At 41.4% G+C, this 21,199-nt stretch overlaps 1 protein-coding gene across 11 annotated transcripts in view; it reads right to left on the bottom strand.

The window, feature by feature from the left end:
* The window catches only part of Sytl2 (synaptotagmin like 2), a 127,858-nt gene that overhangs the window by 26,199 nt on the left and 80,460 nt on the right, over window positions 1–21,199 (bottom strand). For 4 of the 11 annotated variants that reach the window (XM_055623283.1, XM_055623279.1, XM_055623281.1 and 1 more), the window contains 5 exons: window positions 16,274–16,355; window positions 14,875–14,989; window positions 11,355–12,158; window positions 4,271–7,984; window positions 1,587–1,688 (listed from right to left, as the gene is read on the bottom strand). In XM_055623283.1, the coding sequence (XP_055479258.1) occupies window positions 1,587–1,688; window positions 4,271–7,984; window positions 11,355–12,158; window positions 14,875–14,989; window positions 16,274–16,355 (4,817 nt within the window). The remainder of the gene's footprint in view (window positions 1–1,586; window positions 1,689–4,270; window positions 7,985–11,354; window positions 12,159–14,874; window positions 14,990–16,273; window positions 16,356–21,199) is intronic. The other 7 variants (XM_055623284.1, XM_055623286.1, XM_055623280.1 and 4 more) reach the window with 4 other exon arrangements.

Raw genomic sequence — 21,199 nt, 5'->3', positions numbered from 1 at the left:
TAAGGGGAATTCTGATGCTGAGAGGTTGAAATGAGTGACCTTCAGGGTCCCTTCTACCCTCAAATTCCAAGATACTTGAGAGCTCCATTCTGAATTGGGAATACTGTCTTCCACACCATGAAAATCTCTGAATTTTATGAATTTTTTTTTGGGGGGGGATTATTTTCTTCTATTTAAAGCCTGACTTTTGTTTAAAATCTCAAATTGCAAATACTTAAAACTTACTCTAAGCCCGACAATATCGGCAATCATTTGAGTCTGGCAGTGGTTAATTTTTATTTAACATTTTTTTTTCATGGCCGTCTGTGACCCCAGGACAGATCATCACTTCAAAATAGTAGGAAGAAAACTCCAGCGGCCATGCCTTCTAAGTCCGCTGGTCTGGCACATGAGTCCCAATGTACATTCTTCCACTTCTAAAGACCTCCCTCCTTCACCAGTTAAATCAGCAGCCTGGGTGAAACAGGACCTGATACATCACTTCATGCTAGTCTTGGGCCAGTACCAAAAGAAGTGAACTCCAGGTTTGGTGAAAGATCATGCCCCAATAAAAAAGGGAACAGTGATCAAAGAAAACAACCCATTATATATGTGAGTAGAAAAGAAGTGATCAAAGAGAACTGAAAGTTCTTGCAGTAAGGGACTAACTAAATTCCTATCATGAGGAATTTATTAGGCACCCAACACTGTCATATGTGATATGGTCACTTTGTGAATACTATTGATAGTAGTCTATTTTGAGCTTCAAGTCTACGATCTAATATGAAACAAGGCATTTGACCTCTTAAATTCCATTTTCCTCTGTTATGAAATGACGATAACAATTCCTCTCTCAGGGACAGGTACTTGTGGAAAATCCTTAGACGATTTGTTGAACGTAATATTTAATAGGCGCTATGAGTACAGATTCCACTAGCATTACTATGCACTAGCTAGTACGATTCTTTCAAACTCACTCTCTGTGTATTTCCTATTGGATTGTGTGTGTGGTGTGTGAATATTCACATACACACATGCATGTAGGTATGCAAACATAGGGTGTACAGTTGCCTGTGGAGGCCCAAGGTTGAGGTGGGTTGTTTTCTTTGGTCACCCTCTCCTTTGTTTATTGAGGCATGGCCTTTCACCAAACCTGGAGCTCACTGACTCAGCTAGTCTGGCTAGTGAGCCTGGCCTGGGGCTCCCTGGTCTCTGCCTGTCCATTGCTGGGATTACAGACGTGTTTCCACGCCCCCTGCTTTCACGCAGGTCCTGGGAATACAAACGACAGTTCCCATGCTCGCACCTGAAGTACTTTATCCACTGGGCCATCTCCCCACCTGGTGTGTTTTTAAACACTAAAGCTGGGATATAACAGGTCAAGGAAATCTAATTTTCTCATAATTAGACATCACGAGTTATCCTAAAAGCAACGTTCCAGACACTGAAGGGCAAGCCACTTGAGCACACGTGGGAAAGAACAGTCGCCTCTGGTAGCAGCTGCACTGGAGGCTTCCGTGCATGCCAGCATGCAGTGGGGCCACAGAGAACACAAGCGTGTTTAAGCTTGGGGGAGGCACAGGCGGCGGGACAAACTGAAATCTCACTTGATGGGTCTGATGAAATGTCTTGTAGACTTTTGCAAGGCATTTTCCTAGCAGCACTCCTTTCCAGAGTTTTCAGAACTGGACTGTGTTCTTCTTCTGAACCTGTCACAAGACAGAACCGATGAAGGCTGCACACCACCAAAGCCAAAGCTCCTCAGTGAGCAGAGGGCACTGGACTACAGGTTGAAAAGAGAAATTTCACATCAAGCCGCCCACCCTGCTTCCCTCTAAGCACTTCACAAAAGAAGTGAAAATATCTCTTCTACCAACAGGCCCTTCAAAAATACTTCTCCGGGTTATTTACAAGCATAAACCAATAGAACTGAGGTGGCCAAATTAATACAAAAGTACTCTCTGAGTTATTCACACTTCTATTTTAGGCACATGGTTTATTGAGCTACACTTTGAATCTTCCCACTTAACATTCCAGTTTTTGAAGACAGCCATGAAAAAAAAGTTAGCAGAAAACCACAGAAGTCAGGATTCAGATGTTTAACATCTGGGTACAGCTGGACACTCTGATGGGTAAGTTCTCCAGATCAATAGATGTAGGCTTTCTAAATTTTAAATAAAAAAAGGAACCAACTTTTTATTTAACTAAAGTATTTTAAAGGGGAGAGAGGACTTCATTATTTAAGGATGCCTTTAGATATATAAATATTATATTTTCATTATATAGAAAGATGTTTTATATAATATGTATATACAATGCATTATATATTATATTTAGGTACTATTATGTACACTTATAACTAAAATAAAAAAAGGGGGCATGTAATAAGAGCAGTCCTCAAATGCACATGACTTTACAAAATGTTTAAACTGTCCCTAATGCTTTCATTCAAACACTGAAAAGTTCATCATGGATAAGTCCCGAGTATTAACATTTATGACTAGAAGAGTCACCAGTGTACAGACTTCAAAAATATGAGCTGAATCATCAAATGATTCAGTCACTCAATCTGACAATTGATCAATCAGTTTACTTGAGAACCACTTTTCCAGGAACTAATTTCCTGGAATGCATTCCAGATCTGCTCAGTGTGCCCAATATGCACCCTACAGCAAATGGGTTCTAAGAAAAATTAAATTCAGGGTGCCTTTTGTTCAGAGTACTTCCAGAAGCATTTGGCCATGGAACACTGTCCCTGCCACCCCTAGGAAGATATTAAAGCAGTAGTTGTTTAAGAACTTAGTCACAAGTCCAGCATGGCACTGCTCATCAAAGCAGGTGCCCTGTAATAAGTTTCTTCCCCACTGCATCCCAATATTTCCTGTCCATTGGTATTAAAGGCTATAAAAAGCATGAGAAACTCATAGTTTTAAAATATCCTTTTGAATTCTGTCTTTGACTAATACCATTCCTTACTTTGATAGGTGGTCATTGTCCAACAGTAAGATACTGCTATGCTACAAGGATGACTACACACATTGCATTAAAGTTTCTCTATTAAGTGCAGATTCACAAATCCCATATAGCCAGTTTTCCTCCCAACTCAAAGGGCATTTTAGTAAGAATATACCTCAACAGAGTTAGTGCGATTGTTTTATTTATGTGTACATTTGGTTTTAGAAAATAGTTCGTGTTTTAAAAAAATATTTTATTTTATTTAAAAAAAATAAGCAACATTTGTTAAAAGAGCTTAAAGTTGATTGATTGCGATCCCATGTAGAACCTTTGGTCAGTGGCCAAGAAAGGATGCTATAGCTGCTTGCCAAAGAACTCACACCTCACAAGCCAGCCACTTAGTAAAGCTCATCTCGTTCCATTGACACTGCCAAACCACAAGGAAGACGATCAACTGCAGTGAAGCAGTTTTGGTTCGAATGCCCCAGTCTGAGAGCACCCTCTGCTGCCTCATTGCTCTAATGAGACCCCAATTTGCTCTGGGGTCTTTCTGCCAAAATGCCCAAGAGCTGATAAACATCAAACTTGAGTATGTTTGGTTGAAAGCAGACCCCTCGGTGCGCTCTGATGAATGTGGCCATCGAGGAAAAGCCTTCAAAATTTAGCCAAGGTGGCAGAGCCAGGCAATGCCATCAAGTGGGATCAGGTGACCTCATCTGCCTGAAAGCATAATTGAGATGGTGGTTCTGCAGGTAAATGGGAAGAGAGAGGAAGAAGTATGGGGTGGGGTGAACCATAGCACCAAGAGGGAAGAGAGGTTGCTGTCTTGTATTTTTGGCCATCAATGTTAGCTGCAACTGTGCTGAAGCTCTGATCCTAAGTGGTGAGTTTGTGTCCATTTGTGGTAGTTTCTCAGCATGACTCTTACTAAAGACATCTGTGAGGAGTGCCAGTTGAGAATTCTTAATTAATTGCCAAGAAAACAACTGGTTTACATATCTGAAAGACTCTTGCTATTCCTCCCCCCCCCAACAAGTTATTTTAAAATACTGTTGGATTCTGAAAAAAAAAATTATAGATTTGATGAGATGATTCTGAAACATAGCCTTGTGAGGAATCTGGTTTTGTACAAATGATCCTAATAAAAAAGAATATTGATGAAGTGGCCTTTTCTGATTAAGAAAAGGTTTAGGAGAACTAAAAAATTCAAACAAACAGAAAGAGAGTATCATCATGGGGGAATATCAAATTGACCCCAATCTTTAAAAAAGTCATCCTTCACACACGTATCCCATAAAGCAGACTCATCATGAAGTAAGAATTCCAGGCCACTCACTGGAGGTATTTCTCCAGCTCTCCCCGTTAGAACTGGTGTTCCCATCTGAAAACTCAGATTCAGGGCATGCCTCTAGTCCGTGCTCTTCCTCTTGTCTCTTATGCGGTGCTGCTAGCATAAGTTTAACTTTGCTCATTTTTGTACGGTTTCCTTTTGTTCCCAGGAGCGCAGTGGATTGCTTATTTCTGGACACACCCATTTCTTTTGAAGCTTCTTCAAAACCCGGTTCCTGAGGGGCCTGGGTTCCTCCTACAATAACTCCTTCTCCATCCCTGCCCTCTACAAATCGTGCAGTTTCAATGGTCTTCATTTCCCGGTCTTCATAAAGTTGCAAATGTTCAGGGACCCCAAAGCCACTTGTGTGACCCTGAGCATCTATTGATGGGCCAGCCACAGCTTCATGACCTCCTAATAGTTGATCACACTCGTTGACTTGAGATTTCAAGCCAGTACACTTAACCTTCATTCTAGAGGCTCCTGAGGCATCCCAAGAAAGATGGGGTATTTCTCCCAAGCACTTGGCTTGCTCTGACTGTGAAGGCCATTTCTCCAAAGTGTCTCCTTCCACTGAGAGCGGCAGCTGACAAAGCCCTTCAGATATCTCTTTAAGAAGTTTCTCAAAGCCAACATCAAAAGTACTCTCCGTTGCTGATGGAACCTTGGCCCGCTCTACGGTTTCTTGTATTTCTGTAGAATGGAATTCAGAAGCAAGTTGCTGGGACATCTCACCACTACCTGTTATAGCTGATGGAGAAATACTCACTGTATCCTTTTCATCTTTTGACAGGGAAGTTTCTAGTGTTTCCTTCAATAGTTTTTCTAAGCCAGCCCTAAATTCAGGGCACTCTAACTTGGGCTGAATAACCGTTTCCCTCACACTCTCTGCCACTTCCTGAAGTAGCTCTTGGGCATAAGGAGTGACAGTAGAAGCAGGTGAACTAATGATGTGTGCTGATGGTGACATTCCAGAGGACAAGTAAGATCTGTCTTCATGAGTTGTATCAGGAACTGTGCAAAAGGAATGGAAGTCCGTATTTGGAACAACAGCATCTGCAGCAGCCCACAGGGGGCTCACTCCCTGAGGACAGGAAGGTCCATATGGTGTTTGCACTCTTTCAGGAAGTTGGGCTTTGGTGTCTCCGGCTTCTCTAAGTAGCCTCTGTAACACAGCATTTACATCCATCATTGCTGGTTTGGAGGCAAGAACAACTTTCTCTACAGCCTCTGAAATTTCACGCTGAGAAGGCAATGAGGCATCCTGGGATCCAAGAGGAGCATCCCAAGATAAAGACATATCTACTGGAGAACTGGAAACTCCCTCCGAAGAATGGCAAGGCTGAGCCAGTGAAGGAGACCATTCTGCAGCCGACCGAAGCATACCTTCTGTGTTCCCATGTTCATCCTTGTGGGTGAGGGCTGTACAAATTTCAACACCCTGGGGAAAAGAAGCTGTTGTCACTCTCTGGTCTGCTGAAGGACGGTGATTCTCTTTTACCTGCCTTTCAAACAATCTGTCATCTTTAAACGGGGAGGTGGGTCCAGTAGTGACAGGTTCCAGAGTGGACTGCAATGGAGTTCTAGCCGCTTCCTGCAGGAATCTGTCCACACTAGAGTCCTGTTGAACTCTTCTTTGGGGTTCACTGGGGCTCTTCTTGGGCCCTGTAACACCTTCCTCTTCCTCAGCAAAGCTTTTCTTTTGAGACCATGTCCTATTTTCAGAAACACCTCCCCTGAGTGCTTGCTGTCCATGAACTTTCTTGCCAGAAGTCTGGCTTGCTGGTGACACAGCTTCTGCCAGCAACTTCTGTAACCTGTCATTGAAGGTGTCTTTGGAGACTTCAGGCAAAATGCTTGTTTTCACTATGGATTCTTGAATCTCTTGATCTGAACAAGGCTTTTTAGTCACTGGAGTAACAAAACATTCTGTACTTTTTCCTACATTTTCCTTTGAAGGCTCATTTCCTACCAACTGATAAGTGAACTTCCTGGGTGGTTTTCGTGGAAATGTGGTTTCATCTGGTGGCACTTGAGGTGCGCACTTTGAGTTTAATTTCTCCATCTCTTCCACTGCCATAACATTTCCCTGTCTTAAATGTCTTCCTTTTTCTACTTCGTGGGTATTTTCTCTTGATAATTTCATGCTGTTAAACTCCTTGGATTTCTGGCTATTATATAGCACAGAGTTTTGTTTGTTTGCTGCAGTGATATTGTCATCATTATCTTTTCTGTTTACATTAGCTCCCAGGCCCCAAAACTTTCTCAAATTCTCAAACTGAGAGTGATTATAGACTTGCTCTGTATTGGGTCCTTCCATCCTTTCTCTTAGGGACAGAACTTTAAAGCTGACATTTGATTTATCAATTACAGATCTATCTTTCTCCAAAGAAGGGTGCGCTTCATTCCCAGTAGTTTGAAGGAGCAGAGACACTTTATCCGATTGGTTAGCTGAAGGATGGTTTTTGGATGGACCTGATGTTGAATGTTTGGTTGTTGTGGGTTTATTTGAGGAATAAAGACTGGAGAGATGGGGCGTTTGGTCATCCTCATCAAGGACCACTAGTTTAGCAGTGACTCGACTGTAGTCACTCTGGCCTGAAGACAAACCACCTGGAGACATGACCTGCGACTCCACGGGCTGCTGTGTTCTAGCAGAAGATGGCTCCTGGCTACAAGAAGATGTGAGTTCACGCACCTTTAACTTAGCGCCAGCTTTTCCTCCTTCCCAAAAGGATATTCTGTCACTCACTGGCTTGTATTTTTCCCTCAGCACTTGGTGTTGGGGATCCTCAGTGGCTTCTTCTGGGCCCTTGGGCTTCTTCCAAGATGATCCACTGTCCGCAGCCCCAAGTGGGAACTCACTATTCTCTGTTGTTAGGCGAGGTTTTACAAGGGAAGTATTTCTGGTTTTGCTCTTCCTCTCCATATCGTCTTTCAAATCAGATCCTAGAGCAATCGCTGAGGAGTCGACATTCAGATGTGTGTTCCCCTGACTTTTCTGAAGCACATGAACTTTGGGTTCCTCTTCCCCTAAGCTGCTGATATGTTTAGTGTCCCATGGGGCTTGGGCTTCTGAATCAGATCTTTTCAGAGCCCTGAGCAGGTAGTTACTGTCTGCAGGAAGCATCCCTCCTCCTTCTGCTGTACTCTCTGAACCTTGGCCACACTCTATGTTTTCACTCCTGTGACCTGGGATTCTGTAGCTTTCAAATGGTTGCAGTGTATCTGGACCTTCCTTGGGGGTGCCTTGTTGGGACAAATTCTCTGAGTTAGATTTGAGAAGTGCATCACTGTCGTGGCAAGTTTCAGAAACCAGCATATCTCCCTCTTCTTGGACTGTAGAACCAGCCCTCACAGGCCTCCACTTAATTTTAGTGGACGGTGGGACGTCTGAGTCGTTTTCTTTTAGGCAGGCGCTGTCTGTCATCAAGGCGACAGTCATCTGTGACTTTGAGTCTGTTTGCTGCCCGAGATCTATTTCTTGGAGATGTTGGAGAGCTGATACATTGTCCTCTGTAGGAGAACTTCGGTTAAACCAGTCTAGGACTTTGGATATGGAATCGTCAGTTGTCTTTCTTATCTCAGCAGCACATGGGACCGTGTGTGAGGGTGTCTGAGCACCGAGAGCCGCGAGAAAGGGCTTACCTTGCTGATGGTCTCTAAAACTGTGATCTGACGTCTGAAACGGCTCAGGCTCAACACACGGAGTCAGTTCATCTGCAACACAGAAATGCTTTTCTAAATAAGATAATGTGTACGGGACCGTTATCCAACCGTTCATACTATCTTCTAAAAAGGCCACTTTCGACCATATCCGCTGCTCGTACTCACATCTTTCAGGAAGTTTAGTAGAATGAGGTATTTGGTTAGAAATAGTCTATTTAATTAGAATAAGATATCCTAATTAACCCTTCTGTCAAAAGTGCCTTGTAACAAGGGAGGGCGCAAACACAGACCCCCTTAAAGTAGCATGGAGAGGCACTTGAGAAATTTTTTTGGATAAGTTTGAAAAATCACATGAGTTTTACATTCTGCTCCCCATTCTATTTTAAGCATTAATCTTCTCCAACTTCCAAATATTTGCAAGGAACTGAAAATCCAGAAAGGTATGTCCCACTGGTTTTATGGCTTTATTCATCCAGTGGGAGATTGTCATAAACCATACAGGAAGCTTTGAGAAGCACAAATTGAAGCAATTTCAGGAGTTAGAAAAAAACAACTTTCAAGTAAGACTAAACAACAAATTCTTTCCAGAACATTTGGATAAGAAAATGAGAATATTTGCATTCCTGGGTCTGAGTCCCGACGTATTAAATCAGAGTCTGAAGCCAGAGCCCAAGAATCTTGACCAACAACTGTCCTGGTGATTGACTTGTACGCTAGAGTCTCAGAACTCTAATTAGAACAGCCTCCTCCATGATTTCCCATTTTCTTTCTGCTGTTGGTGAGTCAGAAGTTACTTCTGTAAGCCAAGTCACTGGCTGCTGGCTGTCAGCTAAGCAATGGTCAGGAGTCTAAAGGAGAGTGTTTACATGTTCTGTGAGCCTTAAACACAACGTACACAGAACGTTCACGGCATTCTATGAGAATTCATAAGGCATTTACTTAAGATATCTTGGAGGCTTTAGTACTTTTGGTTGAAAAGCTAAGCTACACAGTATTCGGAGAGGTATGTTCCTAAGATAAGATGAGCTGAATTATTATGAAGTCAGCCACATTTTCAGATCCAACAAAAACATGTCATGTTCATAAAATTCAATCTTTAATTTTAATCAACTCTGACTAAATGTGAAAACATAAGTGATTTGCATAATAGTGATACACAGCAGATATAATCTTCCTTACGTAAGTACGCATTGTAGCATTAAATATTGGTCAATAATTGTGAAAGTCTTAAAGAATTATGTGTCTGATTACAGACCATTTAATAATGTGGAAAATGTTTGTGATAAATCTTAGTTTAAAAAAAAAAAGGTCTTGGGGGATAGGAGTTAGAGATGCCTCCGTGATTAAGAGCACTGGCTGCTCTTCCAGAAAACCTGGGTTCAATTCACAGCATCCACATGCTGCCTCAAAACCATCTGTAACTCCAATTCAGGGATTTGATATCCTCTTCTGGCCTGTAAAGCATGGTGAACAGGCATATAAACAGGTAAAACACTCATATACATAATTAAAAGTAAATTCTTTAAAAGGTCAGGGTACTGTAAATATAATTTATGAATTATATATGTGTGTGTCTGTGTGTGCGTGTGCCTAAAAATTTTGGCAGGCTGTATAACTACAGCTTAGCAAAAATTAATGTTGACCAGCAATATCACAGGTGAGATTTTTTAAAAATTGCATGATTTTTCCTAAGTATTTTATACATGAAGTTGTTACATTAAGAATAAAAATAGTTCTTTAAAAATTCTACAGTAATACTTTCTTCCCTCTGAAGAATTCTTTTGTGTTGTTTCCTATTGTGAAAATAAGCTGCATATTGACTGCATTGAAGCTCATAACTAAAGCCAAGCCTTGGGAGCCACATGTTTAGAGGTGGCTCTTTGAATGTCCCTTGTACCTTGGGACATTTGATTATTTTAATAATCAAATGGTGAAAAGGCTCTTAGTGAATGGGCAGGCTTTTCTTTGTATGGAGGCAATCTCTGAGACTAGGAGGGCTATTAGCCAATCAAAAAGAGTGCTGTTGACAGAATTTTCTTCCAAAAATGAAAACAGTCAATCATGATTTTAAAATCTGACAGGGCAAATACCTAAAAACAAAAATCACAAAGAGAGTCTGCAAGGAAGCAGATGTAGTTTCAAAACAAGCAGAGCCTTATTACTTTCTCTTTATAAATTAAAAACAAAGGGAAATACTATCCCTGATTTTTTTTTTTCATCCTTAAGATAAACATTTAAGTCAGTGGTTCTCCACAGGGGGGTCATGACCCCTACCTGCATACCAGATGTTTGCATTACAGTTCATAACAGTAGCAAAGTTAGTTACAATGAAATAATTTTATGGCTGGGGGGAGTCACCACAGCAGGAGGAACTGTATAAAAGGTCACAGCATTGGTAAGGTTCAGAACCACTGATTTAAGTAAATGCCGTATGGTTATTGATAATGTTTGGTCAACCATTAGCCATTTCTTTTCATATGAATTCTCTCATCACTTGAAGAAGCACTTGTTATTTTTAAAAAGAAGTTTCAATATAGCCCAATCATTTAAATGTGCTAAGAGCAAAGGGACCTAGTAGTCTCCTAACAAGGGGATTGACTCAACCATGTATGTAACTGCGGGGTTAAGCTGCAGTCCTTCAGAGCCAACCTAACATGAACAGGAGAAGAGGTAACAAAATCAGAAACTTGATTATGGCCATTTTAAAATCCTATGGCTTTAAAGAAATCATAAGAAAGATTAGATAAAGACTACCTAAGATGGGAGAAAGTACAAAACATTATATTTCCAATTTGTGTTTTTCAAGGTCCAAGAATGATCACCTAGAAGGGATGTGGAAAGGTGGTTTCAGGGTTACACCCTCCTAAGTCTGGTTTCTCAGTCTGATGTTAGGAGAATAATGATGTATTTACTCTATACAAACATATTAGGGTTTACTTAATTCTTACTCTCTATACAATTTTTATTGAACTCAAAACACTGCATTGTCATTTGTACTAGAGATTTATTTCTTTTCCTAATTTTTTTTTTGTCTTTTTGAAACATAATCTCTCTACTATACAGGTCTAGATATCTTGGAACTCTATGTAGACCAGGCTGGCCTTGGACTCACAGAGATCCTCCTGCCTCAGCCTCGGAAGTACTGGGACTAAATGCCTATACCACCATTTCTGGCTGAGGTCCTTTTTTTTTATTTTTATTTTTAGGATCAAATGTGAGGGAACTCATCTTAAACATAAGCTAGACACTGTGCTATCCTGGTTCTTTTGGCAATGAAGACAGTTTAGGAAAGTCACCAATGGCAGCTATTTGAGTTCTAGCCAGTGAGCATAAAGGAAACCCTGCTCTTCTGAAGGGATGACTGGCCTGGTCATCTCAAGCCAGTGAGGTCAGCTTTGTAACCTGCAATGGTAACTCTTACCCGCAGGGCTCTTGGACAATTCTGATTCAGGTTTTGTTAAACTTGATGATTTATCTTGGTATTCATTGATGATGGATGAACTCTCAACAGACTGTGGTCTTGTGGGTCCAATGTCTGACTGGCAAGGGATCCCATCACTCGGAACAGACCCAGAAGGCTCCGGCTGGCGTGTTTCCCTTTCTGAAACACTTGGGCTTGACACTGACTGATAAAGAGATATAGGTATTCTGTGGGAGGGCTTTGGGTGATCCTGACACTCGTCTGTATCCCCCGCATCTTCTGTTCCATTTTGCAGCCTGCCAGATTCTAAAACAGTAAATTCTCTGACTTCCTGGCCAAGGGCAGGTCTAGGGCTCTGTGGGAGTTCGTCCTTCACAGCAGAGAATCTCACATGCTTCAATGGCTCCAGCGAGCTTGGGGAAGAGTCATCTTCTAAAGAATGGTCCTTCTCGGAAATTCTTTCATGAATGGTTAGGCCAGGTGATATGATTTTGTTTTTTGGATCAAAGCTGTAATTTAGACGGAGAGTTTCCGAGTCTGTACTGCTGGAACTGGAGTTGCGCTTCAGGATCCCTCTTGGAGCTGCTTTGGCATTCAGGGAGTCAGTGCTCTGTCTAGGGAAAGACTGGTTATCTTCTTTCTTTAAGTCGTTTGATTTGTAGATCAGTCTTCTGGCCTTGGGGATTGGAGCTTTGACTTGAGACCCATTTTCAGGCTCTAAGGATGCAGGTTGCTTTAGTTTCTCTAACTTTTGACTTGAGATATACGGGATAGATGGCTTTTCTTTTGATTCTGACAGTCCACCTGAAAAGGAAAACATATAGGTGATATATTAAGTGGAGAGCAACTCTGCAGTTTTAAACAGCTCTAAGTTTAAGTCTGCATTTATTAAGCAATATTAAAGATAGTGGGGGAAGAGCTTACAGATGCATGTAAAACACCGATTATATATGTATATATATATAATATATATTATATATATATATTATTCTGTGATACTATAATGGTAAGACACGGTATTATATATTTGTCCAAAGCCATGGAATGGAGAATTCCAAAGGTAAACCCTTGTTATAAACTATTCATTGTGAATGACAAAGATGTTTCAAATTAGCCCATCTGTGTGGTGCGGTGGTTGGAATGAGAGTGGCCCATACATGCTCATATATTTCAATGTTTGGTTCGCAATTGGTGGAACAGTTTGGGAAAGGGGTAGGAGGTGTGGCCTTGTTGGAGGAGATGTCACTGGAAGCAGGCTTTGAGGTTTCAAAAGCCCACCCATTCTCAGCTTTCTCTCTCCCTGCTCTATAATTCCAGTAAGATACAAGCTCCTGCTTCTGTCCCAGCACTGTGCCTGCTGACATTCTCTCTCCACGAAGATCATGATCTCAGCCTTTGAAACTGTAAGCAAGCCCCCAAATTAAACAGTTTCTTTCATGTTACCCCAGTCATGCCATCTCTTCACAGCAATAGAAAAAATAACCATGCTTTCGTAGTTATAAAAACCATACCGCCCTGGTGGTAGGTCCTAACCATGAAGGAGGAACAGCCTGTGAGGGAGGAAGGCATATAAAGGTATTGTATATGCCTTCTGGTCAGTAGTGTTATAAACAAACTTTTCTTTTCAAATTGATGCACGGAAAGTTCAGAGGGTGAAAGCATTTTCCACTCAAGTTTGGCAACTGAGTTCAATTGCATGGAATCCATGAAAAGGTAGATGGAGAACAAGTCCACAAAGATGTCATCTGACCCGTGTGTGTGTGTGTGTGTGTGTGTGTGTGTGTGTGTGTGTGTGTAAGTGACACAAAAGCTGAAGAGAGTTTATTTCACGGAAGTGGGAGGACTAACAGGAGTGGGGGTGATGGGGAAGGAGTGGGGATGAACATAAGCAAGATACAATGAAATTTATGTGTAAAATGGCACAACAAGATTATTTGTTTTGTGTTTATATGTAAAGAAATTGTTGAATATATTGCTATGCTTTATTTGCTTTGTGATATTTTATAACTTTTTAGATAGAGTTTTTAGGGGCTAGAAAGATGTCTCTGTGACTAAGATTGCTCGTTGCTCTTGCAGAGGACCTTGGTTCAATCCCTAGAACCCACATGGTGGCTCACAACCATCTGTAACATGAGGTCCCAGGGAATCTGATACCTTCTTCTCAACTCTGAGGGCACCAAGCATGCATAAAATACTCTTTTTAAAACTTTTAAAAAATTTTCTCGAATTAAGTCTGAAAGAAAACACAAATGCCATCTTTAAAAATTGTATGTTAAGCTCTTCTCCTTTCCTCCACCACCGTGCGCCTTATGCCTAGCTTGGCTTCTCACCATGTCTTTGTACAAGACTTTCCAAATCAAGGCGGCAGGCAATTCCTGGCCAAGAAACAAAAGCAAAATCGTCCTCTTCCTCAATGGATTTGGATGAAAACTGGTAACAAAATCGGGTATGAGTTCATGAGAAGACGCTGGAGGAGAACGAAGCTGTGTCTGTGAGGAATCACCCAATGGCGAGACGGACTTCACAGAAACGCTGATTCATGGCCGTGGATACATCCTACCAGAGGGAGTTTTTACATTTTTAACCTGGAGACTTGGTCATATCTAAATTGAGGATGGAGTTTGTCAGTAATAAAATGTAGATCATTTCAAAAAATCATATATTAAAATCATAAATCAATGTTTAAAATAAATTTCACAGCCGGGTGCAGTGTTTCCCAAGCAGGCAGGTCTCTGTGAGTTTGAGGCCAGCCTGGGTTACAAAGTGAGGCCAGGACAGCCAAGGCTACACAGAGAAATCCTGTCTTGAAAAACCAAAATAACAAACAACCAAATAAATAAAAATCCCAATACCTAAAACTAATGTCTTGTCAAAAAAGTTTAGAAAGTAAACAGCTGACATGTCCCAACGACTTTTTCCCCACATGATATTTGTGTATTATAAAGTATACCCAATAGGAAACATATTGAGACAGGCTAACTGAAGCTGTTTCTCATCCTTGACTCATTTTTAGTGAGGGACATCTTCTTACAGTTGCTTTTGAAGGGACAGAATTACCTAGCATTTCCTCTTCCCGGCATGTAAAATTCTGAAAGTGACAAACTCAATCAAACCTCACACTTGATCAAGTGCTCCTGAGCAGGAAGCCTTATCACCTCATCCTGGGGCAACTTTAAATTTGTTTTTTTAACCCTCTTTTAAACAACTGTGTCAGCACAAGGTAGACACGCAAGAAATACTATTATGTGCAAGAGTACATGTCTTTGGTTCAAAAATTTCCCATGTCACTGATGAGAGAGCTCAAAGCGTGGAGGTCACAGAGCAAGTGGCAGTCCTGGGGCTGGAATGTGCAAGACAGTTCAGTTCCTAGCATCTAGACAATGGACACAGCGACAGGAGAAAACCATCAGGACTTCTCACTTTCTCCAGGGAGTTATTTTAGTGAAAGGAACTCTGAGCATTTCCCCCAGTCCACAGATAACAAAGATAAAAATAGCTAGTCCAGGAAAATAATATTTACCCTCTTTTGAAATCTGAAATAAACCAGCTTTTCCAGTTTTTGACTGCTCGTTTTTGGTCTGTTGTGATGAGTGATCTTCTGGCAGTGTGGAGCTGTTAAATGGATTCTTCCTCTGCTGGGGAAAAAATATTGTTTATTAAACTTGGTTTAAATGTCATAACAGCAACCCGGCATTAGCAAATGCTTATGATCTCACATATTTGATAGCTTTAACCAGTCCAATCTATTATCTGCCATGTTTGGGGCTAGGGAAACTGTTTAATTTGGCTATCATGAAATTAGTATAGATCATACAAAAACATAGATACAATTGCGGAAGTCCTTTAAAATTAGATCAGGAATACATTTTATTGGTAAGAATAACACTGAATGCTAGCAAATGCCTTGTCAAGGGCAAAGCAATCCTAGGTTTCTAATAAGGTCAGATTCCCATCAGGGCTCTTCCTACCATATTAGTTACTACACTAGATCACAGCTCTTCGAAGTTTTCTTGCAAGATGACCTCCGTCATTTCGAAGTGCCTCACAGCCATTGCTGTGGCCAACTCTAATGACAGCAAAGGTGCAAGTACATACAGGCAGGCTCTGTTGTTGTTTTGAGACAGGGACTTCCTGCTCAGTCTGTAGAACGGCTTAGGGTTCACAATATTCCTGCCTCTGATTGTTCATATTAATACTGACTACAAATGACTGCCGTTTGTAGTTTTATAAATTGCCAGTTCTCCTGGAAACAGCCCTGTGATAGAGATTCAAGAAGCTATACCTAAAAATAAGGACTGTGGTAGGACTAACAAGCCACATCCAATAGCCTAAGAGCAGCAGCACTGTATAGGGTCTTTAGCTTTTTGAGACAGGGTCTCATTATGCAACCCCAGCTATCCTGGAACTATATATCTAAATAAAGCTGGTCTGGAACTCACAGAGATCCTACTGTCTGTGCCCTTCACCCATCCCAAAGCCTGGAATTACATGATGGGCCACCCCTTGGCTCTTTAAAAAAAAAAAATTAAGGTTTAATTATGTATATTGCTGGGGGTGGGTATGTGAGCCGGTAGGTCCCCACAGATGCATTAGATCTCTGGAGCTGGAGTTCAGGTAGTTAAGAAACTTATGCCCTCTGTTAGAACAGTGAATGCTCTTCAGCGCTGAGGCCATCTCTCCAGTCCTTAGACTTTTTAACTCTTGAGGACAAAAAGAAATCTGGGTGGTTAGCAACACAAACATAATAATTTTCAGCTTTATCCACTGCAGGAGTGACTTCTTAAGTAAATACCCAAATTAGCTACATATGGTATACACAATCAATTACAAAGTTCTCTGTATTTCATTTTGCTGGGATATGTTGAGAAAAATGGCATTCCTGCCAATAATAAGATTTTAAACGTGTGGGCTCCATCTACCTTGGGCAGAGAGACAGCTGGATTCCTTGTGTTTTCCTGGGACGTATCAATCATGCTGGAAGCTGGATCCGCCACGCTGGAACTGCAAAAGAAACAATCGTTCGGAGACTAAAACCTTATCCTGTAAGAACCATAAATCACAGCCCCACAGCCAAGAGTTTTTAAGACAGGAGAGGAGAGGAAGTTTGTAAGATCAACCTGGAAGGAAGAGAGAGGACACTGAGGTTCAGCCAGGATTAGGCACCAAAACACAGGTAACGGTGGAGTAAAGAATGTAAGGGCAGCATGAGGAAGGACACAAGCACCGAGGAAGACCCTTGAAGTTATCCAGGGCACAGGCACACAAGAGGTTCACAATCTAAACTTGCAGAAATTAACTCACTTCAAACTGAATTCTAAGATCACATAAAAAAAAAATAACCGACAATCAGAAAGCGAGCAACAGGTTTTATGGATGAAATTAAGTCACAAAATCTCAATTCCTTGGCAGCGTTTCCCCCTAGTGCATCTGGAGTATAACTGAGCAGAGACACAGTAAAGTATGTGACCTGGCAAAGAGATGGAATGACTAAGTCAGGTAGCTGTACACCAACGCTAATGGGCTGGGGCAATTTCCTATGACCTTTCAACTCAGTAAGTTAATAGATGAATTCTTACTCAAACCCAAAGAGCCAAGGACCAAAGGGCACTGAGAAGGTAGGGGGTAGATGGCTGCAGCTGGTTTAAAGACGTGCAGAGGACTCTAATCCATGAGAGGTAGGGCAGCCCCTGGGTGAAAGTAAGACAAGTGTTCACAGAGAATGTTGAGTTGAGCAGGTCACTCCCTTGACTATGAGTGAAAAGGAAAGTGGGTCACAGAGTCCCAGGGGAGGAGGAAAATCAGCTTGCTGAGAAGGCCCGCTCCACTAGCCTTGCCTTAGACATTAAAAAAAAAAAAAAATGAAGTCATTATTGGCTGGAGCCACTGTTCCCTATTAATCTCCACCAACTTGTAGTGACATCAGAGTCAAGAGCGTGGAAAAATCCTCTGAAGGTGATGGCTTTTCCCCACATGGCAGAGGAGCAGAAAGCACAGGCAAGGAAACAATTCACCCTAGGGCCATGGAATGTAGCCACTGCCACTAAACCCCAGAGCTAGCTATTTCATGGCTTCCTTTCCTTATTTCTGTACTCGAACTGCTATTCTTTTCCACAGCTAGTCCCCAGAGCCCATTAAGCTCTTTAAAAGGCCACTCTTCCTTCCATAGCATTCCTTATTGATCTAAAAAGTAAAGTACAGCATATGAGGTGTCATTTACAGCCCCATCACACAAAGGAAAGCAATGCGAAGGTGGGATGTATAAAATCGAAATCACGGGAAGAACTTAAAATGGAACGAGAATTTGGACAGAAAGAGACCTTACAGGAAATCTGTTCCTTCACTCGGTGGACACAAAGCCAAATTAAGCTGTGTAACTGCAAAGTGTCAAAAAAGAAGCATGGTCACTGATGGAACTTCGTATTCACACAATGAAAGGCCAACAGCTTAGAATTAGGAAGCAGTTTCTCTCCAGCGCCATTTTAAGAGGAGGCAAGTAGTGGAAACCCAGCCAACTACCCAGTGCTTGTGAAGCCATGGATCTCAGAGGAAAACCTACAACTGTCACTATATAAAACTAGCGTAATTCCTAACTACATTCTAAATATTTGTCCTTATACCCATAGGTAAGTGTGTTCTTCATCCATCTTCAAGTGAGGTCCTTTGCAACAGACTGTGACCATTAAAGAAAATCATAACATAACAGAATTGTGGAGCTGAGTCCCAAATGATATATACACAACACGACTCCTGCACCATAGACTCAAGGATCACTGTGGAAGAGAGAAAGACTGTAAGAGACAGAAAGGAAGTTTGCTATAAGGTTGTCTCTTAGAAATGCCAGAGGCTATACCAGTAAAGTTTTACCCATGTGTCTGACTAACCATGAGCTGAACAAGAACATCACCAATAGACATATTAACACAGACAAGAGAAAGCCCATCCATACAATGCCCACCTTGCACAATGCCCACCCCGCACAGTGCCCACGCTACACAATGTCCATCTACACAATGCCACCCGACACAAAGCCACTAAGGAATGCTGAGAACAAGAGAGAATCTTCCCCCAGGGAAGAGTATACCAATAAATTATCCAATACTGAATGGTTGGCCCTGAAAACATAGACATACAAACAATAGTAAACGGTCGGAACAGGTTACATTTATGTATTTAGGAACACACACACACACACACACACACTTAAAATGCCCCACGAATTTGAAGGAGAACAGGGGAATACACTGGAGGGGTTTGAGGGAGGAAAGGGGAAGAAAATGTAATAAATTACTTATAAAAAGTACTAGTACAAAATACGAAGAACAATGCACAGCAGATGCCCGGTTCAGTATAAATGATCTCCTTAGAGAGTAAAGCAGCTGGATAATCAGAGGGCCTGAGCCAAACACAGAGGTTGGGTCCTTTCTACTTCCCAAAAGGATAATTAGGACCTCTCTACTATTTTCACTGCAGCCTGGGAATTCAACTCCTGTGTCCCCAGGCTCTAGAGGCCTAGGTTATACATCCTGATGACTCTCCTCACTAGAGATAAAGCCACTCTCTCCCTTACTGAAGTCTGTCTTGGAATTCTCATGTCAAACAAAGCAGTTGTCCTATTCACGTGACTCTTGGCTATTTCCATTCAACTCCCCACCTCATCATCTGCCAAAATCAGCCCTATCATTTTCAAGCAAAATCCAAACCTCACCTCCTGTAGCATCATTTGTCTCATTATGACACATTTTATTGGGACTCTGGATGAAGAAGTTGCTCCCTGCTTGGTACTGCTTGCTATCACGAGATCAGATCTTTACACAGAAACATTATCTTTCCTAAGATTATAACCCCTTTATGGCCAGATACTGTGTATTTGTCCCTTAGAATTCCACTCCTCCTAGAGAAAGGCAAACTGTGTCATGAATATAAAAGATAGTCATTATATTCCAGATGAGATTTTTTTTTTTTTGAGACAGGGTATCACTGTGTATCTCTGGCTGTCCTGGAACTCTCAATGTAGACCAAGTTGGCCTTGTACTCACAGAGGTACACCTGCCTCTCCCTCCTCAGTGCTGGAATTAAAGATGCGAGCCACCATGTCCAGCAGCATGACGAGATTAGAAATCCTGTGCTCTGCAGCTTTCTTTTTCCACACAAAAAAGGGCCTGTGATATTTGAAATCACACTTAGACAAAACTGGCTTATTAAGATGATTAAAATATTAGATGTTGCTGGGCATGGTGCAGACACCTTTAATCCCAGTACTCTGGAGGCAGAGGCAAGCAGATCTCTGTGAGTCTGAGGCCAGCCTGGTCTACAGAGCAAGTTTCAAGACAGGCAGGGCTCCACAGAGAAACCCTGTCTCAAATAACCAAAACCAATCAAACAAACAACAACAACAAAAAAAAAAAAAACTACAAAATGTCAATCTTAGTTCTAGCACCAAAAAGAACTACAAATGATTATTTTTTATTTTAAAAGTTATTTCAAGTCATTTGGGGTGTTAAGTTTCTTGGAGGCTACTGTTGTGTGTCTCCCCCATAATCTAGTACTTTGCTTGGCATGTGGTGGTACTCAGTGAAGCTTCAACAAATAAACAAACATGGAGAAATAACCCAGAGGCAAACAAAGGGAGTGGATTAGAAATTATACTTCAAGCCTTTCAAGTCAGCAGTGTTTTTGTGAGCACACACACTGCTTTGCACACTATAACTCCACACATGCCAGTCTTGCTGAGCACAAATATTCCCATCTAAGCCTGAGTCAGTTTGATGTGCTTATAGAACTTTTACTATCATAACTGAGTAGAGTAAATCTAAGATCTGATAAGATTAAGTATTCTCTTGAGAGCTCAATATAAACAGTTTTGTGGGCCAGGCATCTTAGAAATGAAATTTTATTATAACCAGATATCCTATGAGGGGCTGGGGGAATTCTCAAATGCACTGTCTCATTGATTGGCTCATCCCTATTTAATTCAAGAACAAGTTTCTATCTTACACTGATCCTATTACTGGGGATTTTAGCAAGTATCTAATTCTTCTGGTAGAAGGAGATATATACAAAAGCCTTCCTGGAAAGAAATGATTCATGTAAAAAGACAATAGTATTTCAGAGCTGAAGATGAAGTTGGGATTTATTGGCTCTTTTTCCACAGAGGGTAAAGGGGAGGTTGGTGACAGAGTGAGCATTAGTGAAACACAAACACTGAAGCCTGACACTTTGGTTCTCTACGCTGATACACAAAAGAGCACCTAATTCTTCCCAAACCAAAGGTGAATGGAATGCTGGGAAGTTAACCACCTATTTCCTCACCACCTCAGATGAAAATGTTTCAATGTAGGGGAACTATATATAAGTTTATATATAGGTTTCAATATAGGTTCACTATGAAATACCGTAGTGAACCCTAGTCAACCTCAACTCATTTTGGAAACATTTTCCAGAGAAATTTCAGCTAATGGACAAGTACATCTTGACCACAGCCAACTTCCATCCTGATTCCATGCCTTCCAGTTTTCCGTTTTCAGTGTTCCAGACTCGGGATTATGCAGATTCGAGAGGGCAAACCTCCTTCTTCCATCTTTCTCTGATCACCAGTGCTCGCAACACACACACTTGGTGTTACTGGACACTTCCACGTCCTCACAAACAGCACAGTGTCTGTCTAAGTTGACCTACAGTGGGCTCACGTTTGATCCTCTCTCTATTCTACTTCCCAAGTAAGAGAGTCTTAAAAACAAAGCTATGCAGGCTGGAGGCTGTTGGTTTCATTATTACCCATAGTTTTAGGTTTTCTTACTTTCCTTCCTTCCTTCCTTCCTTCCTTCCTTCCTTCCTTCCTTCCTTCC

This window comes from Psammomys obesus, unplaced genomic scaffold, assembly GCF_907164565.1.
Source record: "Psammomys obesus unplaced genomic scaffold, mPsaObe1.curated_primary_1811, whole genome shotgun sequence".
In the NCBI taxonomy this organism is placed as follows: domain Eukaryota; kingdom Metazoa; phylum Chordata; class Mammalia; order Rodentia; family Muridae; genus Psammomys; species Psammomys obesus.
The sequence above is the reverse complement of the archived record's forward strand: the minus strand, read 5'-3'. Positions and strand labels throughout refer to the sequence as shown.